Source organism: Phoenix dactylifera, chromosome 12 (assembly GCF_051530095.1).
Source record: "Phoenix dactylifera cultivar Ajwa chromosome 12, Ajwa_hap1_PhDact_Kaust_v1.1, whole genome shotgun sequence".
Taxonomy (NCBI): Eukaryota; Viridiplantae; Streptophyta; class Magnoliopsida; order Arecales; family Arecaceae; genus Phoenix; species Phoenix dactylifera.
This window is the reverse complement of record NC_143201.1, coordinates 1,326,924-1,343,433: the sequence shown is the minus strand read 5'-3', so window position 1 is coordinate 1,343,433 and position 16,510 is coordinate 1,326,924. Positions and strand designations below refer to the sequence as shown.

General features: G+C 35.9%; 1 protein-coding gene across 1 annotated transcript; it reads right to left on the bottom strand.

Moving 5' to 3' along the window:
- Positions 1-2,749: 2,749 nt before the first annotated feature.
- LOC103713097 (uncharacterized) lies at positions 2,750-10,472 on the bottom strand. Its single transcript, XM_008799882.4, has 11 exons — positions 10,312-10,472; positions 9,617-9,824; positions 9,400-9,467; positions 9,035-9,085; positions 8,228-8,345; positions 7,170-7,216; positions 7,007-7,033; positions 6,001-6,076; positions 4,999-5,132; positions 3,699-3,810; positions 2,750-3,191 (listed from the first exon to the last, which is right to left on the bottom strand). The coding sequence occupies exons 1-10, from the start codon at positions 10,429-10,431 to the stop codon at positions 3,715-3,717; spliced, it is 945 nt and encodes a 314-aa protein (XP_008798104.3). The 5' UTR covers positions 10,432-10,472; the 3' UTR covers positions 2,750-3,191; positions 3,699-3,714.
- Positions 10,473-16,510: the final 6,038 nt, after the last annotated feature.

Here is a 16,510-nt window from a genome sequence, read left to right as displayed (position 1 = left end):
ACATCGTACGGCCACTATAGGGAGGGTTATGGACACGCGGCAATAATTGGTTGGTGGAAGTAAGTTGACGAAGGCGATAACGACGAAGGCGGCCGGAGCATCTGGCATCCGCACGCCGATAAAGCCCGCGGGGTTGATGCGTTTCGGATCACATATCTGTTGTCGATCACCAAACACCATAGCAAGCGTCTCATTATCTGAAGCGTATCCTCTTTTTTAGTTTGGGTAACAAGCGTAGCCATTTTTTCTCGTCCTTTTTCGTGTGTGTGTGTGTCACACCTTTTGAGTTTTGGCTTCTATTCTTGGTTGGATTTTAGTTTACGACATAGTAAGACACGTGTCAATGGATGGTTATTGCATCCATGGACACGTTCCTTAAAGTCCAACCATACAAACATGCCAAGCCAATGACCTTGATGCCACGTCAGCGTCATGGAAGCGTTTCGTGAGGGTTGAAATGGCGACGCATTCCACGCAACCAGATCTCTTGCTTGCTTCTTTTGCCTGGTTGGTAGATGGTGCCGTGGAAGGCCTTTGTTTTATGCCCACTCTTCTCCAAACCTCTCTTTCTCATGGTCTTTTGCATGCATGCTCTTGGGATCTTGCAATCCCACCATCCACCCAACCCAATCATTTATTTTGTATGCTAATGTGTGCGTCTTGTGCCCGATTCTCTCAACAAACTGACTCACACCTAAAAGGAATCTTTGGTACCATCTAAATATTATTTTTTTGCAGAATTCTTTTAGATAAAAACAATCAGTCTGAGGACTAATTATTTCATGCTTATGATATGAATAGTTTGGGAGGAGACAAGGTCGGATCAGCTGCACTGCCCATATTATAAGATCGAGGATTAGTTGTGACTAAGACGTCCAAACCATTTTTGGTTTTTGTATTTTTCTATTATTTAGCTTGCAATTTTGAGCAATGATATGAAGTTACATATGAGCATCATGGATGCCAAGAACAGTATTGAATCAGATGATATAAAAGTACATACCGATATGCAGTATGAAGGGGACATTTGACCTGCCGAATTGGCTTTCGTATCGGACATACCGATACAATAATATATGACAAGAGCGCGATGATAATTATAGGAGAATCAAAGTACATGGTATAGGTTTTACTTTTAGCTATAGGTTTTACTTTTAGCTAGGGAGTACTGCCTCTAGGCGGCCTCGTAGAAGGGCAATGCATTATTATAATGAGATCAAGAATTATTTTGCTTACCAAGGAAGCAAAATGAGGCCCTATTGGAAGTGGAACCTAGTGAAATGTCTTTGGTATATCAAGTAGGTTTTACTTGGATCTAGGCACGACTTTGGCAGCTGCTTGCACATTGGTGGCCTTCAGTTTATCCGTGTGCCTTACAAACCTTAGCTCATGGGATGGCTTTTCTTCAAATCAACTTATAAAATACAAAAAAAAAGATAAAATAACAAAATAACAAACATTGAATAGTAGCATCAGGTTGCTCGATTTTGTTAGAAGAGAGTAGGAAATAGTAAAACCATGGACAAGATTTGTGGATGCATACATCATCACTTAGCATGTTCATCATCATCATAGATTGATTATTTTAGCTGCAATTTGGTGAGGGATGAATTATCCCTCGGCCTTTTCATGTGATTATTTTTTTTAGAGCAAAAACCAAAGGAAAAAAAAAAAGTATATACTGAAGGCCTATTTAGAAGTTATATCTTTTTATTATATGGGGAAATGCTAAAACTACAATATCATTAGCGGGGACTTCACTTTGATAGATGACCAAGAAAGTTAAAGAAACTGTTTTGACAAACCTACTGAGCATGTAGGTGCAACCTGCCATATTTCTATGTATTTTAGCAGGCTTCATAGATTCAGGACTCGTTTCTTCCGTGGAAAGAATTTATCTCATTGAAATATTTTTCCTAAGAAACCGATGGCTGGGTATATACTATCTGAGAAAATAGTTTTTGCATCATTGCATGTTTAGTTGGATCGTAGGAAAGTGGCATAAAAAATACATTTTTCGGAATAATTCGTGCTTAGTTGAATATTTCTTTTCTTGAAAAAGTTGAGAAAAATATTTGTTGTGCCCTTAATAAAAGAACTATAAGGAAAAAAATTATCACATGCATAATTTATAGGATGAGATACTTGGAACACTAAGGTTTAGAGGTTTTGAAGGATCCATACCCCAAAAGCCACTATTTGTCCACATTTTATGGAAAACACATCAACACTACCGACCTTGGTAGCAAAGTATCTGAGGACGACGACTTTATATATTGAACCGCCGGCGAGAAGCCAAACTTCGGAGGTGTTGTGACGAGCAGCGCCCGGGTTAGAAGCATTGTGATAGACAAGAAGGTGTTGTGATTTCGGTCCATAGGAAAGGATTGTCTCTAATGTGGTTTTTTTTTGACAAAAAAAAATATAATTTAAGTAACTTTTCTATATCCCCACGTAAATTTTTCTTTTACTTAAAATATGGCAAACTTATTCCCATGAAAAAACTACTTTCCCATTTTTCTCCTTTAAAATTTCTAACCAAACAAGAATTATTTTTTTATTTTTCCATTGATCTCACTTTTCCTCCTTCTCTTCCCGCGAATGAAACACATCCTTACTTGTCCAAGCTTTTGGAAATAAAATATCTTCAAACCTTCTACCAAAAAAAATACTTAGCAAGCGCACACACAAAGCACTTTCACTACACTATTCTGGTATGAAAAATTCGAGCATCCATATCACATAGATGGATCAATAATATCATGTGTACCGCCTGCCAGATTTTATTCCATAACCAATCAAACAAGGAAATGCCGTAGACCAACCATTGATCCAGTGTCATAAGGCGATTACGTACCCCTATTCATGATCGGGGATCGTGTGGTGCCCATTTTCACCAACTATAGTTGCAAGACATATACTTGGTGAGATAATTGAGTAGGAAGGAGGATTTGATAACCTCAGCGTCAGGTAGCAAAGAGACAGCATGAAAACATGGCAAGTAGACTTGCCACGTAGAAAGGCGAACATGAAATCAAGCACAAGGAGACAATAAAAAGAGATTTCTGGACATCTGAAATCCAAAATATATCTGTTGTTTCAAGCAACCTTTCTCTAGGTAAGCCGATATGTGAGGCCCAGCATCAGTCCGCAGTTCCTTCCAGTGGCCTGTTACCTGTTTACGTGACCGTCTGGAATTTCAGAGAACAAAACAACTCGGTGAGTTGGAGCCGTAGACATTAGGATCTTTGAACAGTTTATCACTAGTACAAGTCGAATTCTTAGCACGCATCAAATTCTTAGTTGATTGAGCTTATCAAGTCATATATCAGCGATTTCTTTGATAAACACAATCAACAATGCCATATATCTAGGCTCAGAAGAGCAGATCTCGCATGAGTTCTGCATCGTATACTGACATGCGGTGAAACCTGCCATCCATGCCATTAAATTGTCGAAATCTAAACTATCATCTTCTTCGGATGATACGAGCACAATGTGCATCTGACGGTAGTTTGTTCTAATCATTGCACAAATGTGATGCCCCATGAATGTTATGAGTTTGCTCAGCAAATAATGAGAAGAAAGAAACAGAAACGAATGCCCCTGCCACCCCCAGCCCTTCTCTCTTTCCCGTTTCCAACTAATTAATAGTAACTAATGTTGAAATAATTGGATGCAGGGATACAAGATTATACCAAGCACACGTTCATCTCATTTCTTCTTCTTTGTTCTCTTTACAGATTGAGACTTCCTTGCTGCTTTCTTGGATGGCCTTGCAGTAGTTTTTGCCTTCTTATACACTATACCCTGCATATGAAGTCCTGAAAGTTACCCATGCAGCAACATTTTGGAATGAAAGGACAAGCAAATTTATAAGTTTAAAGGGCATCACTTATGAGAAAGTAGTGCTAATATCCTGCATAACAACCAGGTTCCAGTTCAATGAAGTAATGATAGCCCTTAGGAAATCATATATTAAGGTAACGGCAATATGCCACTGGAACTGTTTTACATCCAATCTGACAGAAAAAGTTCTTAAAACTACTGTCCTGAGATATATTGCAGCTGCCATCCTGCCGTCTGATCGGACAGAGGAAACCAACCAGTTCTCAAAACTTTTGGTCTTCCCTACCTTTCCGTCAAATAGCTGTATTGGTTAACTTGCATCAAAAGTAGCGACACTACTGATCAATTTTCCAGTGATTCTCTTCGTTTCTTTCTATTGGGCTGATAATGACATCCAAAATTGAACACAGTTTTTGATTATCTTCAATGTCCCTCTAAGATGAAAGTACTAGACGGTTCGTTGAGAACTGCTTTTTTATTGGAAGGCTGGAAACCATTAGTTCTTACTGGACCACACTAGTCCCCCCAACACAACTAAACAAACATGAAGGCCAACTACATGACCACTTATCTGGCCTAGTTCTCCATACCCAAAAATCCAGAACAGCTAGCCAGGTTCTGGAAACATCTACAGACAAAAACCAAGCAACACAGATAGTTATGAAAAAAAATATAACAACTTTTTATTTCACTGTAAGTTGGCGAAGAGCATTTGAAATCATTTATCTTATATCATATATCCAAAGTCAATATTTTAAGTGTTTTAAAATTGGTTTATAAAAGAGCATAAAATTTGGTTCCGAGGAAAAGAGTTAGCAGACGACTCTCCCAACAGTAAGAGTGAGTACAACTAGCAATGTAAAATTACAAACAACAATAGAAGGCACTCTGAGTTGGTCCAAAAATCAATGAGAAAGCATTAATGGAATTAGTTCTAGAAGAAAATAATTGCAGAGCTATCTTCCAACAAACTACATGTGAAACCACCATTACAAACAACATAATAGAATCAGAAGCAAAACTTCATCCAAATTGGAATACAAATTTTTCCTAAATGAATGCCGAATTAAACAAATGAATGCATTTTTGCAAGAATTTACAGTTCTACAAACTGTGTCTAAAAGAAATTAATTAGGCATTGGAGCATACCGATGACTTGTCGATTTGCGTCTTCATATCTGGTTGGTCTCCTTTTTCATTTTTTTGATCACTTTGATGAACAGAAAATTTAGGCAATTTATCTGCCTCCTCTTCCGAATCAAAAAAAAATCCATCAAGTGTTCCTACTCAAAATGAGAGAGCTACTTGTTATAGAACAAATGGTAATAGTAATAGTAAGGCATAAACGTAAATATGCATAGAAGTAAACTGCATAAGGCAACAGGGAGAACGCAGATGAGAACAAGCCATTTGAATATGTAAAATGAATATTGGCATGCCATGTAGGTTTTCCATGCATCTGAGCTAGGCTACTCCACCATGATGTAGGTTTTTCACTTGATGCGCTTAAAGACAACTTCCCCAAGGCAGAATTATCTCAGGAGACTATCCTGAAATATCCACAAGATGCTAAACTTTCTTAGATTTCTTCAGCTAATTAATAGCTACCATTTAGTTCCGTAGTTCAACTTGTTTTGCTTTAAAATTCCCCGTACTTTGGGTCTTCATGTAATAGCTTAATGATTTTAAGGAATGCCGGTCCCATATGATCCCAAAAAGAATACCATTAGCCCTTAATTGAAGTGATTGAGAATGGCAAATCAATGATTACTGACTGCCACAACTAGTGAATGCATACACGATCGGTTAATAACAATAAAATATGATGATGCCTTTCAACCTGAAGTTCTAAGGAAAAGCAAGATGGGTTCTTAAGCACTGGTGATTTAATCTAGTAGATATCAATAGCAAAATTTATACTAAATGCTTAAGTGAGGAAACTTTATGACATATATAGGACTAATAGGAGTAAGTTCTTGTTGCAAGCAATGACAAAAGCAACATATTCTTCCTCTAAATATGATCATACGCCAAAAATGAATATAAGGAGAAGGGTCGTACTGATTTTCCAAGGAAGAAATTGTCGTGTTTCAACTTACAAGACCAAATATTTATTAACAAGTGACTACTGTAAGCAAAAATAAGTTTTACCTTCAATCATTGTTTCAGCCTCAAACACATTAGACTGAGGCTCCAATTGGATAAAATCATTCATGATAGCTTCTATCTGCACAGTCATCATCCCAAATCGACGACTAGATAAATAAATTTGGAATAAAAAAATATAAACATCTAAACAATCTCAGGCTGGGCACTGGTATATCAGGGACAACTAGATTAATTGCAGATCTTATTGGCATAGAACTTGAAACAAGCACACCACCAACCAGAAGAGCATGCTGATCAGGAAACTCATGCGAGACCTCAATAATTCTTAAAACATTAAATGCCATAAACTAGCATTAGTTTTTTCCCAGTTCTGCTACAGTACCAATTGCATTAGAATTTTGCATGCAAAAGTTATACGTCATCAAGTTTCTTTAACCAAAATAGGTTTACATGTGGGCTATGCTAAACTTGTAATGAACTCCTAGATTCATGATTTCAATCTTATATCATAGGATTTGGGAAAAGAAGATGTAGTTCCAGTTTCTTAAATCTCGTAAGTCTAGGGCTCAAGTAAAATAAAAGATAATTGAATCTTAGAATAGAATAACATTAACTTGTATGCATGAAAACAATGAAATGTGGCGCTCAGATCTCAATGAATCAATATCTGCCGTCATTTCATAGCCCAAAGAAAGGAATAACTATAACCACCAAGCCTTTCCCCAACTACCTGGTGTCAGCTTTAGCAACTGCCCAGTGAAAAAAAAATAGGATGGGGTTATTTCTACAATCTTTGAGCATTGTGAAAAGTCATGGGAGAATGAAGCCTGTTGGTGACAGGAGAAAGAAGTAACAGCTGTGAATCATAGAATCAGTTCTGATTCATCAATCAAGTTGCATAATTCAACTAAAGAATATAGAAAGGGAATTGCCATATATTTCGCTTTCATTAAGTTAAGATACCAACTGAGCTTGCATTTCTTATCCTAAAAGCACATACCCAACAGAAAACTAAAAAAATGTTAATCTGGGGTTTTTATTGACAGACCTTTGCTTCTGACTGTCCGACACTAACCTGAAAATTCAGAAATTATTTGTTAATATCAAGCTATCACAGTTTTTGGAAACTCATATCATAGAAAAATCACATGTTTGAGCTCAGGAGTAAGCTAGAGATGAATCTAGTCTTGAGATTATGATGGATGGCGTACGATGCAACATGTCCTTGAAGGAACTATTGTTGACTTATATAAGGTCCCTGTAAATTAGAAAGAAAATATGGAATATCAGATATCAAACATGACATGATACTGTTGAGTGCTGCAAAAAAAAAAAAGAACAAGGATAGCTATAGACAAGGTTTTTTAAAGGGATAACTGAAACTCTAAAAGACTTTGTGAGTTGATAAGAAACAGAAAGCCATTGTTAGCTCAAGAAGAAGGAATCCAAAGGACCGATATTGAGAAGGTAAAAGAAATAAATTTCATGTCATAACAGCATTCATAAGTTCAAACAAAGAACGGATCCAAACTTGGATGACGTGATCAATCAAGTGCTAATCAAGATAGTCATAATCATAAAAACTCTTATCTGCTTCTACTTCATTAAGAACCTGAGCAAAAGTAACTCAATTGCAATGGTTCCTTTGACAGGTCCAGAACCCTATATTTTACAAAGAAAGCAAACGAAAGTTGTGACCAATTAAGAAAACAAATAATATTAGATATTTGCCCTAGGAGTTTTGGTGGGCAGAAATGTAATTTTCCCTTTAGTTTTTACGGGATTTACAAGTAAGTATCCTGAAAAGTTTTTGTGAATTAACCTACACTGCAAGTAACATTGAGTTCATTAGAAACTCTAAATTCTGAAGTAGGAATGATTAAATAAAGAAGATAACTTAATACGACACATCAGCAAAATAATTACAGGTTCACGGAAATCTTGAGCTTTCTTAAATAGTGAGTCACTTCCAGTTCTAAATCCATCTAAGATTTGAAAGCTTGAACCAAGAGGAAACACATTACTTTTTTTAAACCTTTCTGCTGTCCAGACATAATATTTGCCGTACATTCTCCAGAATAGTGCTAAAAAAAAGTATCGTAATTGAGTTCAAAGATTTTTTTCTTCTTTTTTTTTTAATGGATGATTTGATATTTGGAGAATGCCATTATCAAGTATGAACCATGTGAAATATTTTAATGTTAGGCAAAATCATCTGTTTCACAAACAGGGACAAGACAAATAGTTCATGAACACTTGTAAACAATACCTTTTAGATCTAAGAGCATTTCCTGGTTTCCAGCAGGACCATTTGATATTACTATTCGCCCAACCGCACCCACATCTCCACTTAGGTCTATGGAATCCCCATCACATTCAATCAGTGCCTGGATGTAACAAAAGCAATAACTAAAAGAGAGATATTTACAATGTGAACTTCCAAAAAAGTCAATTAAGTAGAGTAACAGTTGACAGGGATGAATCTAATGTCCACTAGATAGATAACAGGCATTGCAAAGGACTAACTTATATTTTATTTACCACTGTTGGAAGATAATAATGTTGCTGGTTAAAATTATGTCAGATGACAGTACAGACTCCACATCAAAACCTAGTACAAAGCCAATACTTCATGGATACTTTTTTAGCAATAGACTGCTGATTAATCCTCTTTGTTTTCTATAAGATAAATACCTTGCTCGTTATTTTGAGGACAAATATCTTACTGTTTTAATAGACAAGAATCCAAGACATAATTTTCTAAATAACCAGTGATTGTCCACATGAATAACTAATGAACAGTCGAAACATTTCTGTGCAAATTTTTGAATCGTATAGCATCACATCACTATGCTGTGCATGATACAGGTGCAAGTGTATTTCTGGTGATGATGAAGGTCCAGCCTTATCCTAAAATTTTTCAGATTTATATCTAAGTCATTAACCAGGCATGGAATGTGGATTTCATACGAGGAATTAATTATGTAAAAAGAAATCCATGTCATAAGCAAAATATTTTGAAACAGTCAAAAACAGAAGAAAAAAGAGATAGGGAAAACAACAAGAAAATAAATACCTTTGAACATTGAGCTTTGTCTGGGAACACCAGGGGCAACCTTGAGGAGATCTGAAGTGCATAAGGACATGTGATCCATGAGAGAGTTGCACATGAAAAGAAAACTAAAATATATAGATAGAATTGGTCCTCAAAGATGGATGAAATAATACACAAATCGCACATTAACAATATATTGGAAGATCAAGACATCAGTTCCCATGACCAACCTATCTGTTAAACCTAAAATGCTTGGTGGAGAAATAACAACGGGCATAATGAGCATTTTCAATATCAACATCATTAGTAGCATCTAAGCTTAACCAGCAGTTTGTTTAGCTCAAGGAGTAAAAAGATAAAAAGATGAATTATTTTTGGCATCTTACAGTAGGTCCAGCAGGTTTCCCTCCAATATCTTCCTCCATCGGTCCATCATCTTGCACGTCCAAGGTGTCTACGATGGATCATGTAAACGTAAGATGAACCAAGAGATTAAACAGCGAAGTGATAACTGAGAATTAGCTACTGATTGACTGCATTCTATCTAGCATGTGAACATTGCAGAAACAGCAGAGATGTAATATTATTCCGTTATTCAACTACCTTCTTTTAGGTTTTGATTAGGTTTAGTTTTGACAGTCTTTTGTTTTTTGGTCTCGATGACTGGGCTTTCTTCTCCACTATCTATTAGAATCGAATCCTCTGGAGGTTTCTCTGGTTCTTTGCGATGGATACGATCAGACCTTGTCAGACTACTTTCTGGGGAAGACTCAGATGCTGAAGATAGCGTAAAGAAAGCCTGACTTGGTCCCTGATGAAGAGAGCGAAACCTTGCAATTTGCATGAAGTTAGCAGCGAAATCGTCATCCAACATCATAAAAATCTAATAACTTGAGCATAAATTAGTAAAAACAAGGGTCAAAAATAGACCACGGAAACAACCAGAATCTCAAACCTAATTACACATAGTAAGCCATTCTTTGGTGAATTAATGTGATAAAAAATCTCAAACAGAGGGGATCTACAGACACTAAACAAATGCCTAAGACCTAATACCTGATTCAGTTAATAAGTATCGATTTTAGTACAAACAAACCCTAAAAGTAAACCAGCATCGAAGGAAAGTCAAATCTACGATGCCAGTGACTGAAACATACATCAAGAATTCAAAATTTCTACGAGATTGCTTCGAAAAAAAAAATAGCTAACAGAAAAGGAGATGGAGCTCAAAAATAAGCAAAAAATGGATTAAAAAAGAAAATATGAAAACGAAAAGAGAAAAAGGGCGAGAGCGAAACCTGGAATGATCGAAGCCAGTCGGGAGATTCTTCGCGAGAGTCGCTCATGGCGTCGGCGATTTGAAGAAAGGTGGCTGGAGAGGTTTTTGCCGCTCTACGCTTCGCAGGGTGCTTTGGCATTTGGGAGGGAGCGCGTGGAAGCGGGTCGGATCATTACGTGTTCCCAATCCGTTTTCGTACGAGTCCCACGGGATCCGTTGTCCGGACCCGAGTTTAATAGGATCCGGGTTTGATCTCGGATGCGGGTATGAGCTGAAGGAGGGGTTCAAGGCGGATTAGAGACCTCTGAGGAAACTATGGTTGCTTTGATCTAAGAATCATTCTTTTTTGTTTTATTATTAATTATGATATACTTGCAAATGCATGTTGCTACTAAAAAGAGTTTAGACACAAAAGAAATTTTAAAAAGATTTAAGTTGAATTGTGTTGGTGCCGTCCTTTTTATATCGGACCCGCATCATTTAAAATAATAATAATAATAATAAAAAGATAAGATGGAAAAAAGGAGTGCTATTTTGTTGGGTGGTTGATTTTACTCAAATTTAGCTAAAATTTTAGTATATTATTTTCGACATAAAAAGCTACGGATTAAAGGTTTTGGTCTTCGAAAAAATTTCTTCATTGATTATTTCAAGCATCAATACTTCGTGAAATCTAACCTCTATTTTGTTGTTTATAGTTGAAATCTATTTTATTGGTGATTATTGTTGTTGTGGAAGTGAAGATTAAATCTTATTGATATTTATGCAGTTGAACTAAACAGGATCTATTGTAATTTTATTATTCTAAGTAGTGAAAGTTTTTGGCTTGATTAGGTTTTGTAGTTTTTTTCCTTTATATTGAAGAATTTTTTATATTAAAAAATTATGTTGTCTCTTGTTTGTAAATTGCTTGATTATTTTGCTTACTAATTACTTGAGTAGGTAGTATTAATTATTATTGTTTGACGAGCGGTATCCCATTTAATTACATGAAGAGGAAAAAAAATTGCAGCATCATTATTTTTTTTATTGTATTTTTTAAACAAATTGGGATATATCTTCTCCACAAAATTGTATACGTTTTTAAGCATGGCTATAACCAACAAATCTTCATGAAATGTGTTTGTAAACTGGGACTTACCTCGGTGGTCATATCTTCTGCTTAACAACTAGAGGTCCAAGTTGCGACTCTAGCACGGTGCATCTTTAAAAATCCTAAGTTGAATAATTATGGTATGGGTGAAGCTGTGTTTAGAGAAGAAATCTAATTAAGGTTAGTATAAAAACCAAATTGAAATTTTGCACTTTATAGCAGCTTCTATTTAATGCAAGGATTGGCACTTACAAGGGTTGTATTGAAGCATCTTTTTTTTGGATGGAACCTTCCCATTAAAGCTAAAGAGTCCTAAACCTTTTAAAAAAAATAAAAGATAACACAAGAATGCTATACCCCTTATTGCAAAGGGGCACCTTTGGTCTAAGCTCCTCAAGTGGCTGTTTTTTGTTTTTTTGGTACAACATCTGCTCACCCTACTCTGGTGTAAATATAACCAGCAAAGTTAAGAGTTATAAAATGGCATAATTGTGAATGGCTGGTCCTCTGATGCATTTAGAGGACCTTCCTGAAATGCTGCACCTGCATAAGAGGCGATTCAGTTGACTTGCCCTTCAAGTTTTAGTACAACCGAATTGATGGTAAACATGACCCACCATGGACTATTAAAGGCCCAAGATTGTGGATCTTGAAGTTGTGTGTATCGTGAGTTACAGGCGATAAAAATCTACATTTGGTCGTTGAGTGCTGTGAAAGGGTTACATTCATTTTAGGTTGAACTAAAGAGGTCAGTTGAAGTGCAGGGTCTTGTTCGGGCCACCGCAGGAGAATTGGAGGGGCAAAATTAGTTAAAAATGGCTGAAACAGATACTTAGGCGACTCGCTTTTGCATGTTACTATTGCACTTAAATTTTAAGTAGCGAACCCGCTCATCTTCCCCTTCACTCTTCCATGACCTTCCTTCTAAAAAGAGGTGAAAGTGATTCTTGAGGGTTTCAAGGAAGTATGAACAGCTATGATTCTTCAGCAAGCCACACAAAATATAGATGTTTTGATCTAACTTTTGATCATTCACATAGATTTTTTATATTATTATTATTATTATTGAGGATTTCGATGGACTATGGAATTTTCTAATGTTATGGTTTCTTTGTGCCTTTTCTCATTAAATCAGAAGAACTAAGCATGTGTGTTGCCCATGCATGAATATATCCATGGTGGTGATTAATTGTGATTCCCTTGAAAAAAAAACATATTTACATGTTAGGACCGCAAGGAAAAAAAAGATAAGTTCTATATATTTCTTTCTTTTTGTTGACTCTTTAGTTTAACTACAAGAAAAATTCAATATATAAAGATGTAAAATAATTTAGGAGGTTCACCAGGCTTAATATGGACCACTTTGTCCATTAAAGAAAGCTTGATAGAATCATCATATCAGGAAGTCGAATTGCATGTAATTTACACTCATCCTTGTTCAAAATGATATATGCGAGACACATACTTAGTTAGCCATATAGTAGGCTGAGAATACATCATGTAAGGAGTTCAAGAGAAAATCTCAAGTATTAAGGTTAAAAAGAATGCACGGCATCGAAATTGACTGAGTCAACTGGATGGTATCAGACTATAGGCCAAATATATAGGCATGACCAAGGGTGTGCTAATATGAAGTAGGCCGAATGGAGATATAAGAAGAGTTTCAACTGATAACGTATGCTTGTCGATATGATAGAAAATACGAGATCTGGTCATTTCAATAAATGCGAGTAGCACGAGGACAATTGGCATTAGTTATCTAAATCGTCGTAAAGAGTGGAGGTTGAATATGGATAGCAACCATTAAAATGGGTGGGCAATTACTTACAGTTTGTCATTTAGTATAAATAAATAGAATTGTACTCTATAAAAAAAAAACTCTTCGATATCTATATCAATGAATTCTATTTTATCTCAATTTTGCTTTGCATTGTACTTTATTTTTCAGTAAGACTCTACTTTAGGAGTAATATTAATTTAACTACAATTTATCCCTATTCATCCTTCTCGACTGGTAGTGCTGCAGTGGCGAAAGTCATTGAAGGCAAAGGCACCTGAACCTAGCTACTTTTGTATCCTCCCATCCATTATCTTCTTTTCAGCTACTCTAATGTGGTGGCACACCTATCGACCTATCTATCTCTTGGCCTAGACGGAAAGAGCAAACACATGCCAAACTTCTAAACACTCTAACTTATTTGTATGATATACCCTGGAGATATTTATTTTTATAAACTGGATAACTTTTTAAAATCTACAATGTGGCACCACTTCTCGTGGAGATATAAGTTCTGGATTGGAGGTTTGGTGAGAGCATCTTAATAAAGGGGGATTTGAAGGGAAATGCAAGATCTATGGCATACCTTACAAGCTAATGGTGGGCATAGGCATGGGTGACCAGAGCAAGAGGGATATTAGTTCTTAGTGTTTTCCATGGCGGACAAAGATTGGGAATTATGCAAAGTAGAGCGGGGAGAAGATGAGCGCTAGTGTGAAACTAAGAAAATGATGCTAATGAGAGAGTGGGCATGTTAAAATTAATTCATGGATGGATCATATTGCAATAGATTAAAAATTAAAAGTTCTAATTAAAATTCAAATAAAAAAAGAGAGGCCGATGAGGCCAAAGTTTAGGGGATGATTGCATGATTTTCCATAAAAGAAGACATAGCAAACAGATACATGGCTGATGTCATATTAGATTTGAAACCATTCCCAGCGTAACATGGGCGCGTACCGAAATCAAAGGAAGAAAAAGGGAAACCCGGAATCAAGTCCCGTCACCATTTGTCGCATGTTATCACATGGGACCCGAGGCCGTATCTTTCACATAAAAGAAGGATTCCTTTTCCTTCGTACGAATCGACCGTTCGATCAGCGCTTCGACAACCTTTCATCGGCTTCACAATGTCAAAAGCGACCGGTGGATGATGATCCAGCGGTGGATTAGCGTGAAGGAAGGCAAATCCTTCTTCTGCGCCAAAGATACAAACCCGCTTCCTGTCGCCAGTGGTGACGGTAGACCGACAGGCCGAGTCTCGTAGCACGTGGAGCGTAGCTGAACGGAGACAAACTCCGGCGGGGCCCATCCCTCACATGCACCGAATAAAAAGTGACCGTTGCTGCAGGGAAATAGAAAGCCAGCAGCTCCATTCCGCCTATGCCTAAATAGATGAACAGACCAGCATTTGATATCGTAGCCCAAGCTCAATCATCCTAAAGGATGATTCGGCTACAGTCATTAGTTAGATCAAAAAAAATCTTAGAGATGCTGGCGGCAATCACCTGTTGCTTTAAAATATCTAGACGATGACGAAGAATGAAGAAATTTTTCAGACCAAGCATGTATTTCGTGAAGCCAATGAAGCTGCAGATTGGATGATCACCTATGTGGCCAGCCATCAGATGGTATCTTATGAGCTAGGGATGGAGAACTGCCTCGGACACTCCGTGATATAGTACTATTTTTAATTTTATTGGATGCATTCTTACTTATCGATTTGAATCATCCGTCCTATAAAAAAAAGAAGTAGAATAGACTCTGAGGTCTATTTAATTTGTTGCATGCTGGCCTTAACTCTTCTTTAATCATGTTGTCCTGTGGTTGAGGTGATCATAATAGCTGGGATGCAGAAAGGTGATTTATTTTGTCAAACTCTTTTTCCTGCTTGCTTGACTATTTAATTCCACTCTCCTTCTCAAAGCTCGCATTTTTCTAGTTCTGCCTAAAGTTTTAACTAGATAATTAAGAAATGAAAGTTAACCAAAATGCCGGCGTATTTTTTATGCAGGAAAAATAAGTTATACGATAAAAAGTCCACCTAATTAACTAAGAAAGGACAATATAAATACTTCAATTTACAAAATCTCTTTTTTTTTGAGAAAATTCAATTTACTGCAATCTAAATGACATGCATAAATTTTATGTTATGTCAGGCTAAATAAAGCGTCATGTTTATTTATTCATATGGATGGTAGCAATTTTTTTGGCTGCGGTGGTGCACCTTTTATTTTCTTTCGAAAAACATCTAATATAAAATCTAAAAATTAGTAACTTAGTATGCACGAACAGAAGGAAAACATAAAGAATTATTTTTTATCAAAATATAATATATTGAGTGTTGATTTTGTGAGTCAATATCTTGATCATGTTTCCCTATACAAGCAAGTTTTTACCATCCATGTCGCCTTTTTGAAATTATAATAATTTTGTCCCTAAGGTTGTTTTATCAAAGAAATTATATATGGATAGTATTTAGTAGAAACATGTTGGAGAAGGGTTTTATACTATGGACTTGTAGGAGAGAGGATTTGAATTCAACATGGCAAAGTGGCACCGATGCCATTACTATTATGAAGAAAAAAAAAAGAAGGTAGGATCAGCAGGATATTGGTAAATACTCATGGTCACGGTATACATTTAGAATTATGAAAATGAATATTTAGAATTATTTTTATTCTAAAATATTATTTTTAAAGTAAAAAAAGTAAATTTATTTTTAAAATAAAAAGTTAGGCACGGGTCTAACCATCTTTCATCAAGATAACATAAGAAGGAGAATATAAGAGGAAAAAAAGCATATCAAAGAAAAAAAGTGGAAACAAAAGAGCAAAGGTTGAGAACAAGGCAATAATCAAAACACAAAAGAATTCTACCAACAAAATTTACCTAGAATCGGCTTTTATTTCCATCCTAGGGAAAAAATTGTTACAGCTAATGTGCCTAGCATTTGTGGCAAAGCTTATTTTTGAAATTGAAAAAAAGAATTATTGTTTATAAGCAATATTAAACAACAAAGAAGTCTTCACACATGATTCTTAAAAATATAGGGCGTTTGGTGACCCACATAGAATCATTAAGGTAATCTTAGATCACCGATAATTCTTATTCTGAAATAATCTAATCTCCTGTGATTTAACATTACCACATTTGGTATACTATCTTCCAGTGATTAAGGATCCCTCATATATCCACAAGTAATCTGTTTGGTATTCCATTATAATCCAAGATCACTCACCATAAAATATCAAAATTATCCCGATATATCCCACAATAATATATTTTTTAATCATATAAAATATCTTATAATATATTTATTTACATATTAATTATTAATATATTTCA